Source organism: Siniperca chuatsi, linkage group LG2, assembly GCF_020085105.1.
Source record: "Siniperca chuatsi isolate FFG_IHB_CAS linkage group LG2, ASM2008510v1, whole genome shotgun sequence".
NCBI lineage: Eukaryota > Metazoa > Chordata > Actinopteri > Centrarchiformes > Sinipercidae > Siniperca > Siniperca chuatsi.
This window is the reverse complement of record NC_058043.1, coordinates 17730944-17748782: the sequence shown is the minus strand read 5'-3', so window position 1 is coordinate 17748782 and position 17839 is coordinate 17730944. Positions and strand designations below refer to the sequence as shown.

General features: G+C 38.6%; 1 protein-coding gene across 3 annotated transcripts; it reads right to left on the bottom strand.

Moving 5' to 3' along the window:
• Positions 1-266: 266 nt before the first annotated feature.
• On the bottom strand, positions 267-15345 carry LOC122886573 (S-adenosylhomocysteine hydrolase-like protein 1). Of its 3 annotated transcripts, none has more exons than XM_044218944.1 (18): positions 15229-15345; positions 14373-14577; positions 11002-11113; positions 10424-10567; positions 9936-10036; positions 9400-9502; positions 7881-7975; positions 7529-7635; positions 7304-7420; positions 6231-6294; positions 5796-5884; positions 5445-5515; positions 5153-5247; positions 4948-5046; positions 4670-4738; positions 4173-4251; positions 3721-3841; positions 267-3144 (listed from the first exon to the last, which is right to left on the bottom strand). In XM_044218944.1, the coding sequence occupies exons 2-18, from the start codon at positions 14550-14552 to the stop codon at positions 3138-3140; spliced, it is 1653 nt and encodes a 550-aa protein (XP_044074879.1). In that variant the 5' UTR covers positions 14553-14577; positions 15229-15345; the 3' UTR covers positions 267-3137. The 3 variants fall into 3 exon arrangements, with proteins under 3 accessions (XP_044074879.1, XP_044074868.1, XP_044074859.1); XM_044218933.1 differs by lacking the exon at positions 15229-15345 and adding an exon at positions 14709-14884; XM_044218924.1 differs by lacking the exon at positions 15229-15345 and having other exon boundaries at positions 14373-14884.
• Between the last annotated feature and the right edge of the window lie 2494 nt (positions 15346-17839).

Sequence of the window (17839 nt, the reverse complement as noted above, 5' to 3'; positions counted from 1 at the left end):
TTATTTATTGTATCCATGGTGATTATATTATGCTGTATTAGTGCATATTCTCATATTCGCAAACAAAATTACAATGAGTCAGATTACCACAAACCAATTGCCAAATAGTGAATCTGAGGTTTTGGGGAGGGCCCTGGGGGTCTGTTGGTAATCCAGCCATGACTGTATCTAATACTTATGAATACTTGTGACATGGAAATTATAAGCAATACATTTGCTAGATGGATATGGCCAAATCGTGACTGTGAAATGATGTATCTGAGCCATTTTTTTTTCCAAACAGCAGTTTATTAAAGGGAATTGTGCAAAGAAACAGCTGAAATTGTGTTATTGAAACTAAACAACACAGTGCTGAAAATAAAGGTCTACTTTATAGCTAATATATAATTTACAGAACTTCATCTCCGCATCAAAAACTTAAAAAAAACTGCAACAGTCTACAACTGTCAAATCACAGTGGTATGCATATTTATTTGAATTTGACAAGAGTCGAGCTGTTTGCTCCAGTAATAACACATTCATTTGTCTCTATAATAGAGATAAAACTAGGGTAAAATGACTGTTGTATTAGTAGTTCAAACAAAAGGAATGCATAATAAAAAAGCATTTTTCAAGAACTATTATGAAAAGACCACTGTAAGTAATTTAAATTTCTGATTGTTACAAGAAATAAAACTGGGATGAAACGTATACATTAGAATATATGTAAAAAGTAAATAAGTACAACAGAATGAAAAATGCTGCCTACTAATGTCTAAAACTGTTAGTCATCTTAGTAAAACACTGATTTAACAACAAGAAGTAAAATACTGAGTATGTTTTGCTGCATAGCTATCACTGTATATTGCAGAATAACAACCATGTTGGGCATTACCATACTTGGAGAAAACCACAGTTGTACATGTGAATATAAATTAATAAGTGAGTCACAAGGCACTGTCAACTGACCAGTAGTCATGGTTACAGTACTCATCTTGCTGACAATGATGTCCTCACTGAATATTATTTCCTCTAATGCCCTTAAAGCTGCTAGTGCAAAGATGAAAGCACTTCATAGTAGCATACTATAGGCTACTATAGAATTAAACAGCAGTAGTAAGTGACAAAAATCAACTCATTAAAAATAACTGAAACACACAGGAATTACCAGTAACTCTGCAGATGAAGTTTAAGTTTTGTGAAGGGTGTCGCAACACCTTAACAATGTAACAAGGTGCCGAACCCTTGGCAGGGACAGTAATACTGTCTACAGTTTGGAGTAAGGTCAGACAACCAGTGTGAAACACAGCATGGTGAAATGTGTTGAAAAGCTATAAATTCAGCAAGACACAACTACTACACACTGCACACTATACAGTCTGAATTAAAAAAAGAATCACTGAACGTAGTCATCCGGTATGGCCACTAATTTAAATAATATTACAAGTGAATATAGAGAAGTGGAATAATAGGTCTGTGGATTTAACAAGCATTTAACATTTTAAACAATAAAAACCGTCAGGAAACAAAGCAAAACATTGTGTTATTAGAAAAGCTATAATACCACAAGATATCACAGAAGGTAAAGCTAACACATCTGTCTATGTAAATATGCTGACAACAAAGCTTATTCATGTTTAGGTCCAGAGCATTTGGATATTTACGTTTACTTTTCTTTTGTTAAAATATTCAATAGAAAAACAGACTCAAGATCAGAGTCCTATGACAAATCTAACAATAAACTCAATACCATTATGAGATCAGCTGATCAGAGGCTGTTGCATATACAGCATAAACATACTGTATATAACACTGTGCAACATGTAGTCTGTGGATTGTGTTAGCTTTATACAGAACATACATCGCTGCAATGACTTGCACATGATTTTGATCACAGAGTATCAAAATCTCTAAATGTATTTTACAGTCCTACTGTAAATCATAACTTCATGAGAATGACAGTGAGACTAGACACGGATACTAAGGTCAGAGTGTGCTGATCTGGTCGAAATATATTTATAAATAATTTGAGATATTTGAATGCCCTGAGGTGCAGATAGTATTCTTACCAGACACCAAAACCTCATAAATGGACTTATCTTTTCAAGAAAATAAATGCCAAGCTCCCTTCTTACGTTTGCTATAGTCAAAAAGTACTGAAGTTCCTTTTGTTGCCGAGGTCTGCTGAAGGTTAACAGTAATGTGGATGATATACTACAGAGAATATTTCTTCTGTATCTTGTGGATGGAATGTATTAAGTAAGTGCTGCCATATTAAAGCAGAAAGAAAACGTTAAAGTTGCATCAAGCAATTTCTAACCACTAGGGGGCAGAAAGACTCCAAAACAAACTCACAGAAACATGGCCCTGATTTATAATCAGATTAATTACAATCAGAAGTTGATGGCTTATTTGTAAGCAAACAATTGCCTACTTAAACATCCAGCAGACACACAGCAACATCTTATTGGAGTCACATTTCTGGCCACCTGATAAATTGAAGTCCAACATTCACTGGCCTTTTAGCTCTGATTTGGTCCACCTACTCCTGAGAAAAACATCTGGAGCTTCATTCACAAGCCAGTAGTTTACATCGGCTCTCTGTCGTTTCGATTTAATACGAGGTTGGTGAGAGAGCCAAAACAAGGAGCTAACAGTGGCTAAAAGGCTCAGTGAGCTTCAGAGTTTTGTGGGTTTGGAATTGACCCTTTAGCATTATATGGAGGAATTTGATCAAATGTTTCTATCAAAGGTATCGCTTAGTGAAGGTTTAACTGATTTCACAACGAACCGTTAACATTTAACAACAGCTGTAACCCTTCCCCGTCACAGTCATTTGGCACAATATATTGATACTTTATTCAATATATATCAGAACGCTAAAATAACCTAGGAGCCAGCAGGTATGGAAACAGAAACACCAGAAAATAAAAATCTCACTGACTTTTCATAGTCAGCTGGGTGCCCTGTGCAGTTGTGTAGGAAGCAGCAAGAGAAGATAAACTTGCTGTGGTCAGTAAAATACAACTAAATATAAGCTGTGCATCCTGTGAAGAGTAAAAAATACAATATACTTAAATCTTTCTTTTATCTTAGGGATGGGTGATGTTGGGTAATGTCCACATTTAGGTGTGCTGAGGTGTGGTTCTCCCTGCAGACTAATACCTGTGAATACCAAGAACAAGTTTAGTTAGGAAATGCTTAATAGCAAAATGCTAACAGCAAATGCTATCTTTATTTTATACCTCTGTGTGTGTGTGTGTGTGTGTGTGTGTGTGTGTGTGTGTGTGTGTGGACATATATTACTCATGTTGTGGGGACATAAATCTGTTTACACAGTCACATTTTGGGGACTTGCTCTTCTTTGGGGACAAAACGCAAGTCCCCATAACATAAATCATAAAATTTTAGGGTGAAGAATTGGTTTAAGGTTAGGGTAAGGTTAAGGGTTAGGGTTAGCCAAGTAGCGGTTAGGGTAAGTCTCCACGGAATGAATGAAAGTCAATGTAATGTCTTCTGAAGTAATGGAAACACGACTGTGTGTGTGTGTGTGTGTGTTTGTTTATGAGAGAGCAGCCAACTACAAGCCATTTTTCAAGGTCAAAATATCAAACTGGTAATTAGAGCTATCAAATGTTTGTAAATTGAATACTGTGAACTTTTGTGATTGTTGGTCAGACAAAATATACTATATACGTAACCGTATACACTATTCTGCAGTCAAACTTTGCAGAAATGTACCTGTAGTAATTGGGTTTAAAAGGACCGTTCTTATTCAGGCCCAGGTATTTGGCCTGCTCATCAGAAAGCTCTGTCAGGTGGGCATCAAAAGTGGCCAGATGCAGACTGGCGACATATTCATCTGAAATACACGGATATGATTTAGTGAGACAGAAATACATACACAAGACTCAACACAGGAAATCAACGCATGTCTGCTGGGTAAAGCTGTACTGAAAGGTCACAGCCCGACATTTACCAGTTACAGCACCACTATCACCAGAGGGCATGGGTACATTCAGGGAAGAAGATTTTCGATTTCCATCTTAAACACGTAATCTCAAAACTTACATGCAAGGCAGACTGAGGAAGAATTTAATTCACGCTCTCCAGTGCTGCAGCCCAGCCATGAGTAATGTTATTTTGAACACTTAAATACTACAGGTCAAGGTTTAGTAGCTATATATCCTCACCCATCTTCTTGGGAAGCAAGTAAACATCCTGCTTGTATCGTCCCTCAGGAGCATTGTACAACTCTATAAGGGCCAGGGCCTGAACACAAACATGGATTAACAATACTGTTGAAAATGGATGCACATTATGATAAATGTAACTATGAACTTCGGATTACAGAGCAATAATAACAGATCTATGAAGAGAAAGCAGCATGTTGTTGTGAGTGCACTGTATACTATGAAATGACCTCCACTAGCAGGAATCTATTTTATCTTATTGGAAAACGCTCAGCTCATAAGCCTTCTGTTTATCTCTGGTGTTTTATTACTGATGACATTTGCAGGTCAGATCATGAGCTTACCTGCCAGGATGGCCAAATAATAACATCAAATGGAAAAGCACAGGGTGAACCCTACACACTCTGCTCTCTGCAGTGGACGGCAGCAATAACCACTGTGTGTCTTTAGTCGCTGTATAGCTTAGTGCAGGCTGTTTGATAGTATCAACATGTTACCTGAGTGGTGGCTGTGATGGACAAGACGAAGGTAGGGACAGTGGAGCAGCTGAGGTTAAGGAGACGTCCCTATGGAAGACAACAACACGGTATCAAGAACATAACAAGAACATTCCATTGCTTAAAATTACTAGCAACTCAAGTGAACTAATTATTTGCTTTCCTCAAATGAGACCAACAAAGGAAGTTTAAGACATCATATCATATCCATCACGTGCCTGACATCTGTACGTATTTATTACATATGGTTGCTGAGGCGTACAGATGTAGCCAGTTACCTCAGCCAGAAGGATAACCCTCTTGCCATCAGGCCAAATGACGTGATCCACCTGAGAGCGCACTCTCTCCCAGGTCAGCTCAGGGGTCCGAAGGCTTGCCTGCAAGAGATGAGACTATCAGTCACTCTCACGTTCTTTAAATATACATTAACTCAGTCTGTAGGATAGATTTAATGGAATTATCCCATCGTAAGCACTAGTTTACCACATCAATCTCAGTATTGGAGTGGCCCATGTTGCAGACAATAGAGCCATTTTTCATTCGGTCCAGCTGGTCTCTGGTCACCACATTCTTGTTCCCTACAGAAAGACACAATCATTCACCTTCAATCGGCATACATCCTCTGCCACACAGGATATAATTAGCACAGAGCCCTATGAACAGTGCAAAATACTATGAACTAAAAAGGCATTTCTTATGTAAGACAGGTATAGATTGAAAGGCATCAGTGCATCCCAATGAGTAGTTACACCAGCATGGCTTCAAGTGGAGTTACCGGTGCATGTGATGATGACATCAACCTGGCGAATGACCTCATTCAGCTTGACCATCCTGAATCCATCCATGCTGTTGACACACAAGAGAAAGAAGAGGGTAAGCGTTCAGCCTCAGCGAGGACAGTAACTGAAACGAAAGTATCTATTATTTACTGAGAAGCAACTCAATTCAGCTGAACAGCTGGACTCCCTGTTGGGTTAATGTAGTGTGTTTGAGTTTAAGCAAAACATCACTCATCTCACAGTATGTTTGTTAAATAATTAACAAAACTTGCTGTCTGTTCTATTTATATATTTTTGACATTCAACACATTCAGCGCTGAGGTCATCCCAGTTCTTGTTTTCCTCACCAGGCCTGCAGGGCACAGATGGGATCAATCTCTGTAACATTGACGATGGCTCCCAGAGCTTTCAGAGCAGCACAACAACCTTTTCCAACCTGCAAAGACGAGATGATATATTGTATGACCAGCAGAGTTAGATATGGCAATTATTACCCTGACTTTTAAAGGAAACAACACTTGGCAGTATTTAAACACAGAAAAAGCCTACTGATCTAAATGCCCCGCAAACTTTGATTCTTTAGCGTCACAGAGACTCAACAGTCAGACGCTAATATATTCAATGTCCTGTAAATATTGTCCAATGAAATGTGAGGACAGCTATCTGTGTTATGAGTCCATGGCCTGTGCTGTCTGACGTTTTAGCATTGCAATGTATCGTCACAAATGTTTTCAAGTGATTGAGATTAGCGTGGTATGTTCACATTAAAAGAAGTATCTCACCTCGCCGTACCCACATACGACCACCTGTTTGCCTCCGAACATGACATCTGTGGTTCTCTTCAAGCTAGAGAGGTTTGAGACATAAAATTAGCACATTTTGTAGAAGTGAAAAACTACCAATCTGTATCTGTACAACTCCAAAATTTGGCACCTTTATACTGATACAGTAAAAATGTTATTTGGCACCATTTGTACCAAAAGTTACCCCACAACAAAAAACATTTACTGACCTGACCTGAATAGCCATTTCAAGTGATGCGTTTTCTGTGACAGTATAACTTTCTAAAGTTCTGATGCCGACATTTAGTGCCATAACTCGTAATGGAACATCTGCTACAAGACATCAGTGTACCTTCCAGATAATTAATCAGAAGGAACAGCAATAAATTACGAGTGAGTGTAGAAAGCACTGACTCGATGCAGAGATGTGCAGACATTGTCAAGGAGTATTAGACTATTTATTTGCTGCCATGGTGATTATTAACAGGAGGGTAATAAATGCAACAGTTATGTTCTCAGGCTGTTTCGCTGAGTTGAGCAGAGTTCAGAGTTTGCAGTGTGCACAAAAGAAGAGTAGTACAAGTGCAACAGCTTTTTAAAAAGCTATTGAGGTGATATACTTTGATCTTTATAGACTGGGTGACCTGTGAACGCAACAATGTTTCCTGACCTTTATGTCACTCCGGAGTGAAGGAAAAGCAATGTGACTGCTTCTTTTAACAGCAGCTGAACTAGACTGTGGAATGGAAATTTTAATTATTTACATATTGATAGAATTTGCTGTAATGATTTATAATGCTTTTCTCATTTATCACTTGGGGAAAAAAACTATGTTTTCCAGTTGGCATTGTTTGATTTTTACCATTATCTCATCAGTTTTTCAGTGTATTAAACTACAGGTTGTTTTCATGATATAAGCAAGGGCCTTCGTTGGATGTTATGTTTGTTTCAAACCTGACTAGTCTTTGTAAAGCTGTCCAATAAATAAACTGTGCGGTGTTTTCAACATCTGTTCGACTTCGTTATTGTTCAGCCTTCCAACAACCACATAGCTCGAACCCAAGCTTACTCACCCGTCCAGGATCGACTCTCTGCAGCAGTACAGGTTGTCAAACTTCTGCTTCGTCACAGAGTCATTTACATTCATAGCAGGTACGCACAATTTTCCAGCTTTAGACAGCTGATACAACCTAGAAAAAGGAAAGGTAGAAACCTTTCACTTCATGTTGGTGTGTGTTGTTGTGGGTATGTCACTAAATATTTGATAGGAAATGTGTATCTATTAAGCAGTAGATTACCTGTGAACACCAGTTACACTCTCCTCTACAATGCCCCTGATCTTCTTGAATACATTGGGGTATTTCTTGTACATCCAGTGTGTCAAGTCTCCTCCATCATCAAGGATCTAACAGATGAGAGAGAAAAAAAGCCAGACATTTCTCATCTCCTATTGGACACACAGCCAATAAATTTACTGCGAGACAAATATTTACGTATAAATAGCTATTAATTGAAGTAATTTGAAAAGAATGGCTGCTCCTCGGGTGTTTTTATGGGTTTTTGAGGCATTTGTTTGTCTATATCATTCACAAATCAAAGTCTATCGCTACACAAATTCACAAAGGTAGAAAAAGAAACTTTTTCACATACCATATTTGGCTGCCAACCCTCACTGTTGACACAGCGGTCGATACACCACCAGAAATCATCCTCAGACTCCCCTTTCCAGGCAAACACAGCCACACCTGAAACATAACAGATGGGTAATATCTTGAAGACTTACATCAACAGTCCCATGTTTGTCCACCATCGTGTTCGTACAGTCTAGATTGATGAACATGAAGTCTCCCAAAACAGAAACTGGAGAGTCTACATTAGAGTCTATATGCTGCCACTGAAGAAACACTTTCTCAATCTGCACATATAACAACGAGGGCAAAGTTTGGGGCCATTATTGTAGCAGGACTATTTACAAATGTGAGTAGACAATGTCTCTCAATCTGTTCGTGCGTAATCAGATATATAAAAGTTTAAAAAAAAATCACCAACTCTGTATTGAGATTTGCAAGTGTATTGAGATCTGTAAATATGTAGACAAATCTGTAAATGCGTACATATATATTAATGGCTGGAAATACAGACACTACCACGACCCAGCTAAGCCCAGCAATGTGACCCTTAAAATCAAGCTTAAGATCTCTGCCACGGCAGAAGTGTAGCAAAACTCACGTGTAAAAAGACTGAGAGGCCTGCCTGAGTTGTAACTGATGACTCGTCTGTATTTCCAGCTCTTGGAGCAAATTACTTAGACTTTTCAGCCATTAATATCTATGTACGCATTTACAGATTTGGCTACGCATTTACAGATTTGTCTACACATTTACAGATCTCAATACACTTGCAAACCTCAATACAGATTTGGAGATTTTTTTTTACGCATTTACAAATCTGATTCCACACACACGGATTGAGATACAGTTACACAACTCTCCACTCACATCTGTAAATAGTTCTGCTACAATAATGGCCCCATAGTAAAGTTATTGAAATTATTTAGAAAAACTGAATAATCTTGTTCAAAATTTTTAGCACATTACACATTTGTGAACATGTCATTTAGAGAACTGTTCAGCAATGGCAGACATTTGTGCTTTCTAAGTGCCCTCGAAAATGTATTGGGGGGGTTCCAGATAAGACAGCTCAGCATGTAGTAGACTATGCACAGCAATAGCTTACTGAACAGTAGACACAAACTCCCCCCCCCCCAAAAAATGCACGAACTCCACTGAGCGACTCCTAAATCTGTTGTAACCCCCTCAGCTTGTCAGATAATGAAAGGTCTACTGTGGAAATTTAGTACATACTTAAACCATCACATAGCAACTCCAGATAAAAGGCTCAAGTAGTGCCATTCCTTCACTAAATGGCAAATCTTCTGTGTTCCCATTTTCCCAGTATCCCCTGGCTCTAAGACACAAGATGCTCACATGGCAAAGCACACCTCTGCTCATAAGCAAACACCTTATACTAATTATATGGTCTGTTAAAACATATTTGTTGTTGCTAATTGAGTGCAATTAAAATGTGTATGATTTCCACACCTCAGTGTTAGTAAGGGGCTTTATTCAACCTCCAAAACGAAATGTTCTTAACCTTCTCTGCTGCTTACCGGTCTCGGACAGAGCAGCAGCCACTTCATTCTGTGTAGAGTATATGTTACATGCAGTCCAGCGGCACTGAGCCCCAAGAGCCACCAGAGTCTCGATCAGCACCTGAAAACACACAGGTGAGGACAAGGTAAACGAGAAAGTGGTCAAATAAGATATAAAGATTTGATAAGTCATCTATTTGTGACAAATGAATAGCTCTTAAGTGTATGTATTCAATTACACTGAAGGTTACAATGAACCAAGTCTGTACTGTGTCTGCTGCACTGTTTGATCAGCTGGTTGTTGAGCTGTCCATGAAACACAGCCAATTGTGTATTTTATGGAAATACAGACTCGACAGCATTTTAATCATTTTAAGACTCACTCAGGTAACACAAGAGTTGGCATTGAATTACAAAGAAAGTCCAGTTGTCTAGACTAAGTGGTGCAGAAACTGTGATTAAAATTGACCTTAAATCCTATCCTGACTAATAGGCACTATCACACTGCAGCCTTTGCTTGGGTGTTGAAGATGAAAGTCAGGGAGAAGTCTTACTGCAGTCTGGGCAGTGATGTGAGTGCAGCCCACAATTTTGGCACCTGCCAATGGTTTCTCACTCTGTGCTCTCTTCCTGAGAGAGATCAGCGCTGACATATCTGAAAACAACAGAACATGAAAAGGGATGAGTGTGAAAGACAGCAACGCAGACGATGCAAAAGAATCTCACAAAAAGATTTTGTTCTTCTTGGCAGCAACTGACTACAATTAAACAGAAACAAAAGCACTCTTTACTTCTTTTCAAAATACCAGTCTTTTTTCCTTTTCTTTATTACAATGTTACTTCAGTTGTTCATTTTTCTAAATGTGTGGTGATGTGGTGTAATTGGCAAAGAGCAGTAACTAATCAACAGACAATACTACAGATATTTTAGAAAATCTGAATGCTTGGTTTAAATATAACATATCATGACAGATGCCTTTTAGATCAATTAAACAACATTCGAGTAAAATGGTGAAGTGACTTTGTCCCCCACTGTGTTTACCTTGTTCTGCGATCTCAATCTCACGCCTGCCAAATTCAGCCTGTTTGATGTTCTTGACACAGAAGTCACTGCTGCCCTTGGAGTTGACTGAGGTTTTGTCCCGTGGTGAGGTCTCATCGTCAGAGCTATCCGTATAGGATGCAGCTGTAAAGGAAAAGAGGTTTTCTCACGGAGGAGTAAACAGATGAAGCAAGACTGAATGAGCCTTTGAACACGTGTCCAAGAGTGTTCAATGTGGTGGAAGGAATAGAAAAACAAACATTACCAGACCACCTTACTAGAGTTTTTTAAGAAATTGTAAGAACACAAAACTTAAAATAAACAAACTGATGAATATTGATGCTTTACATTAAATAAAAATCAACTGGCGTAATGAATTTAGAGTCCTACATTCACCATCTCTCTAGCCACACTCGAAAGCTTGGTTAACATATATAATAACAACACATATCACAGTGTGAATATTCATTTTAAAAATCAAAGAAATTCACAAGCGTGCAGGGCAGGATGCAAAATATTATCCTGCAGACAAATTGAACACTGGTGCACACATGTATATGGCTGCTTCTCCTTCTTACCGGAGCTGTAGCTGTCTGTGGATGACTGAGAGATGGAGCGGGACAGGGAGCGACGGCCTGCCTTGGTGGGGAACCTGCTGAACTCCTGCTTGTCCTCCACAAACTGGATTTGCTGATATATTATATATATATTAAAAAAAAAGTCATGGTTGAAAGATGGTTTAAAGTACAAATCTAGCCATAAAACAAAGCTATGAGCAATTTAAAAGCTGTAGGTGAGAGCTGACTGGGTAATGTGTTGACAACCATTCCTTCTTTGAGTAGAAATGGGAGTTGGACTGTTTTTGTTTTTGTCTTGCTTGAGGTCTTGTTTATATGGCTTCAGCCATGACCAGATTTGGATGGAGTGGAATGAAGAAAAATTTGCTAAAAAAGAAACACTTTGGCAACATGATAATACTACTCAAACAAGTAAGCTTATTTTGTTGTATTGACAAAAATAGAGGTCTGGCTGCAGACCAACAGACATTGCGACATCAAGACAGATGTTCCAAAATTAAGTGCCAAAGCCACATTTTGTTTTTTGGATGGCCCCATCTAACTCATGCTTGTGTAATGACTGTGAACTAACCCCTAAGTTTAGCACACCCTTATTTGCGATCCCAAAACTTCCAGCGGTAACCAGAACAAATCCTTTAGGTGCTGTAACGTTATCTTGCATGCAGAGTAGTGAGTCCAGGTATGGAGAAGGGGACAGGCAGATCTCTACACCTCAGCAGTTTGTTGGAATGTTTTTGTTTTTAAATAGTCTGAGATATAAAGAATCAGAGCACGGGGAGATTGGATTAGACGTTAATAAATCAGCCAACTGACTACAGTGTGAGAAAGATGCCATTCCTGTCATTAATATCACTCAGCCTCATTCACTTCATCTTTGAATGAGAGTCAGGTTCTTCATTCTGATACGGTCAGTCTCTAGTTTCTACGTTTAGGCCCGGTACTGAAAACCCGGCACATACCAGTGAAAATAACATGGCAACGGGGAACAATGTGAAGTTGTTATCTTGAGATTAAGGTGACAAGACACCACATATCTTTCCCCTGGATAGAACAGGATGGGGTGGGTTGCAGGGTCCCAAAGCCTGACTGATACTGACTGACTGATACTGGTTCCCTCAGAAAGGATTATTAAAGAGCCATGTTAAATATTAGATTTATTCACTGCATTACGAAGTGCTTCTTATAGACTTCAGGACTAATGTCGAGGAGTTATAACCACTTCACTGGTTGAATGGCAAGGCTGGATGTACTTGATGTACATTCTTTTCTGTGAGCCGGCGTGGTGGGTTTACGCATTTGTCTTACATATTTTTATTACATGTAATATGTATTTATATTGTGTTTTATGTATCTTGTGTTTAGGTTGGCGTGTGTTTTATGTTTCACCTATGAAGTGCCTGTTAAAAGGAAGTTTTGTCGGCAAGTGTTTGCTCATGGTGGGAATTTGTGGATCTCTGTAAATAATTTTATAAAGAGTACGGTCTAGACCTGCTCTATAGGAAAAGTGCAATGAGATAACTTCTGTTATGAATTGGTGCTATATAAATAAAATTGAATTGAATTGAATGAGACACTCAAGTCAAATTGAAAGTTGAAGTTGACTAAAGCCTTGATGATGCCAAATTTAGTTCACTTGACCCCTCTGTGTGCCTCTTTAACAATGTTTGAAAGAAAACTTAAAAGACATCTTTTCCTATGTGCTTCTTCCTAGAATATTTTACTATACTTTACCTTGCCTACAGTATTTGTTATTTAGTCACTGACATTGTTTTGTTTTTAAATGCCCGTCATAGAGATTACTGGGACAAATATGATTCAAGGGAGCATGACTGATTAAAGTAGCTACAATTTTATATTAATTTTATAACCGTCTCCCTAGAACAACAACTTCACGAAACCCTGTACTTAACCATGATTTCCAACCTCATTTCCATGCATAATCATTTGTAAGCTCACAACTTAACCATCAATGCTTAAATATTAACAACAGGACAATCATTAAACGAAACATCTGTAACATAACACCTTAACATAAGATAATGATTTTTGTGTCAAAACAAATGTCTTCCACTGGGCTTTGACCCTGGATCACTGAGAGCATAAACCACACTGTGGAGAAGCTCAATATTAGCCCTTTCATCATGACCAGGATTAAAGCTTGTTGGATTATAGGTTTGGGAAACAGCAAACTGTTTTCCGATTGCTGTAATAAGTCCTTCCCAAAAATAGAATGAGGATGTGAAACAATTGTTCTCTATAATGAGGAGTGATGAGACTTTGCATTTGACAGATTCCTGGTCACAGTTTACTTATACGCTCAGTTGCCAGTTTATTAGGTACACCTAGCTAAAACTAACCCAGTCCAATACAACAGTCCTACAATAAATCCACCCTTCATAAAAGGTTATAATGTTTGGTTTTTGTTTAAACTGTTTTGGAGAGGTGCTGATTCAACTGTGTGACCATTTTGGAGGATGTAGTTTATGATACTGTTGAACTCTATTACATTATACAGAGAGGTGTTTCTGTTATTTTGTCAAGCCCATTTATATCAATGAGGCTACCTTCATGAAGGTAGGATTTATTGCAGGATGGTTGTATTAGATAGCATTAGTTTTAGCTAGGTGTACCAAATAAACTGGCAACTTAGTGTATGTTTGCTCAATGTAAAAAGAAATTAGTGTGCATTTTGTCCGAAACTGGTATCCATTTGTCCTCTACAACTTAAAAGAGGTGTGCAAATACTTTCAAGAATTCAGGCTGCAACTCCTTCTTGTTCCTTGAAAGTGTCAGTTAACATCCTTCTTTTGTAAGTGTTAAATGGAGCAAATTGTTCTGTTGTTTCCTTGAGTTTCCTTGAGCTAGATATGGTAAGGAAATCAAGCAATTTAGGTGAAACTGATTTTCTTTGTGAAGGCAAAGAGAAATGGACCTGGTCTTTTTGTTTAAGAAGCTAAACTTCCTGACTTCAGTCATTCTACACCTGTAGACAACAGTAATATGACCCATGTGACATTTCATTGCTGATTTCCTATTAGTTTATTATACTTTTGAAGACAAACATCCTGCCCAAAACGTGTTACAAATGAGTGCTAAATGTATTGACCTTGCAAGTGGAGGGTTAAGATGCAGGCTATTCCCTTCATTTACTAAAGGACTGGAGGATATGAGTAACTTATGTGGGCAATAGTATAACCTATTGTAAACCCAGTTTCTTGAGGTACAACTGACCCCGTGCACTCAAATGATTATCAGACACACGCAAATGAGGTACACTAGCTACAGCATTATGACAAAACTAAAAGCACTGCATAAATATGCCAAACTGTATAAATGCCCGAGGTTACGCAGAGGCTTGGCTGAAGTCTTACCTTTTTAACTGGTTTGTGAGTGGGCACCGCACTGAAGGCGGACGACAGCTCTCCCATGTTCATTTCGCTGTTCTTGCTTACGGTCATGGCAGAATATTTTTCCGCAACGTTTTCGCTCTCCTTCACCTCTTTGCTCGCCTGTTTCACCTCCAGCTTCGCCTCCCCGGCCGGATCTGACATGTTGACGACGGCTGTCTAACGCTACCTGCTCAGAAACACAACAACCGTTGAGTCTTTTCTGGTAGTAACGTCAGAAGCTTACGTTAACGATAACCTCGCGCTGCTAGCAGGATACTCTGCTACAACGAGCGGAAGAGAGGATTTCAAATCACGTACATGTAAAACAGAAAGTAAACGCAATAACTGAGTAAGTCTGTCTGTACTCCACTTTGATTTGGCGCTGACAGACGTCGTTAACGTTGTCTGTTATGTTGCGTACTGAGTGCAGCCGTGTTGCGTCCCTGCTGGCTGAGCTGTCACCTGGCTGAGCTTTGTGGGCGGTAACTAGGAGACTGAGGGGGCGTTACGTTTATACAGTTGCGTTCAGGGTAAGTGGGACAACAAAGTACGTAGAACTAGTAGTAGTAGCCATTAACGGGCTTTTTGTATATTCTCTTTCCGTTTCGACTAAATTTAACATGCTAATTTTCGCTACAGCACCGCATCTTCATTAATGTTATCTGTTCTGAAAGCAGCCAAATAAATTACACTTAATTGCCCATTTTGTTCCCACTTTAATCACTTGTAATCATATACTGCATTATTGCAACTAAGTAGGAAATGTCTGTGCAGTAGCAGTATACAATCTGTACTAATTTGCATAATATGCTGTGTTGCCCGTTGGTAGTGTACTTACTGTTTTGTACGAACAGGAAATTATGACAGATGTGTATCAACGAGTCAAACTGTGATTTTGGAAAAATACTGATAACACGGTGTAGTCCCTCATTCGTCCAGGAGTGTTCTGTCGTAGAAAAGGTTTCAGTCGTAGTCATCTGGACACTGTTTTCAGAATCAAGACGTTTCGGCTCCCATCCGGAAGTCATTCTCAATTGTGAAAAAAGATGGATAGATGCAGCCAGAGAACAATAGCCCTGATTACTGATTACTGGGCCATCTTGAAACTATTAGGTCAGTTTCAGGTGAAACTAGCTTTTAACAGATACTCAGGCAGATTCCCTCCTGAGGGCAGGGCTTATGTAACACAGAGTAGCTTAAATTTCCAGTTACCTTCCAATTTTTTCACAATTGAGAATGACTTCCGGATGGGAGCCGAAACGTCTTGATTCTGAAAACAGTGTCCAGATGACTACGACTGAAACCTTTTCTATGATAAAAATACTGATAGTTTCAAATTTGAGATCATAACAAAGAGAAAGCAAAATATTTTTCGGGAGACGCCACTTTATTTTGAATTATTTTACTTTATTTCTTTCTGTTATTATTTAAAAACTCGTCTATTTACATTTAGCATTACGTTTGAGAGAGGAATCAGTCAATATTTATTATGCATACTCGCAACTTGGAGTGCAATTAACTTGTCATTTTACCAGTGTGAACGCTCAAAAACACTGTTAGACTAGTAAATGTGGGACTGGGACAGGCGTACAGAGTATTTCCTAGTTGTTGAAAATGCAACATTAAACTCATAGGAATCCTCATGCAGCGCGCATGCGCCCTTTTACTGGATTGAGATTGCAAAATAAACACTACTAATCTTCAATGTCTCTTCTACTCTTCCTCACTGAGAATCAAGAGCAACATGAGTTGTGTCTGAGGTGCATGAGTAAAAATGTGTTGTGTAGGAATGTTGCAGAAACCTAAGAAACATAAAACCCAAGAACCCAAAAGAGAAAGAGAGTTTAGAGTTAGACTGACCACGTGACATTAAGGCTATGATAAGATGAGTATCCTTCATCCTGAGTTAACTGAACTCAACTGGAACCCCGTCAACTCTGGGATGCACATGACCTTGCACAATACAAGTTGTCATTATTCGTGGAGGTGAGGTGAGGACATGGAGAGATAAAGAATAGTCTTGAATTTGCATAAAACCCAAAGAGGGAACTGGCTCGATCATATATCTTCATCCCACACTTCACGTTTCAGCTCTATTTTCAGGATAAAGATGGTCACAGAAGTCTTTGTTCCAGTGAAGATTGTTGTTGTGATCCTGTTTTGAAAGGACTTATTAGCAAAACTGTCAGTTTAGAAAAGTATGTCATTCCACAGTGAATGTGTTTGATATCTTGACAGATAGTATAGAGATAGTAGGCTATCAAAAGAGACACCCTTTGCACTCTGTGTGGCAGACTTTCCAATAGGGTTGAATTTGTATTAGCAGAGGTGGTATGCAAAGCCAGGATTTAGATGCTACATTACATAACTTTATTCTCCATACCTGCATAGTCATATTTTAGTGATATACAAGAATACACCTAACAGATTCGGATTAGATGGAAAGAGCATAATAAAGTTGAATGGCAAAATAAAGTCCAGTATTACTAAGAGCAAGAATATAATATGTGATGGCATATTGCCGTTCCCACAAATTCAGCCTTTAATTTCTCTCTTGTGCAGAAGTATGGAACCCACCAGGGCTATGAGCAGACTGCTGTGAGTGGTGTAAAACCAGAAAATTGGGTTTAAAAGTAAAATTTAAATGGTTATGTTTAACTATCAACCTTGAGTTGGTTGAGTTTAGGTACATGTCTGAAAACTTATTTCTAAGCTTGGTAATAGTCGGGGTTGGGTGCAATTTTTGTTTCAATGCATGACTACTGTTTGGGTTTGTAAGTAACAGAAAACTTAAAAACAAGCATCATCATTCTTATATTTATCTTAGCTGAGTTTCATATCAGAATCAGAATCAGAAATACTTTATTGATCCCCGAGGGGAAACTCTTTTGTTACAGCAGCTCACTATCAAGTCAGTGCACACGGGAATAGAAGTACTAAGCAAAAAATATAATACACTATAATACAGGTCAGATAAATTAAGTACCAAGTGGGTATAAGTATAAAATTAAAATAAGTGAAAAGTACAAAGTGGATTTACCGGTTGAAGATAAGTATGTACAGTATAATAATACAATGTAATAATACAAGTAGTAAGTAATAGTCCATGAACTGTCAAGTTAAGTGTAGCCTATTAAGATTATAATGAGACGGTGGCTATTGCACAGCAGTAATAGAAGTATGAATAAATAAATATCTGAACAGAGAATATTGCACAGCAGTATTAAACACAGAATATTGCACAATTATTTCAAGTATTGTAGTGATGTTAATGATCAATGTCCAGTTTAATAACTTAGGGTCATACAGACACTTAGTGGGAGGAGTTAAAGAGTTTGATGGCCACAGGCAGGAATGACTTCCTGTGGCGCTCTGTGGTGCTTTTTGGTGGGATGAGACTTCCACTGAAGGTACTCCTTTGTTTGACCAGCACATCATGGAGTGGGTGG

Bases quoted from the DNA above. Each gene is read 5' to 3' on its own strand.
- LOC122886573 (XM_044218944.1), bottom strand. From the start codon at position 14,552: ATGTCAGATCCGGCCGGGGAGGCGAAGCTGGAGGTGAAACAGGCGAGC. The intron at 11,114-14,372 runs GTAAGACTTCAG...ATAATATATCAG, and splicing joins CTCACAAACCAGTTAAAAAG to CAAATCCAGTTTGTGGAGGA. The intron at 5,885-6,230 runs GTGAGATACTTC...TCGTCTTTGCAG, and splicing joins TCGTATGTGGGTACGGCGAG to GTTGGAAAAGGTTGTTGTGC.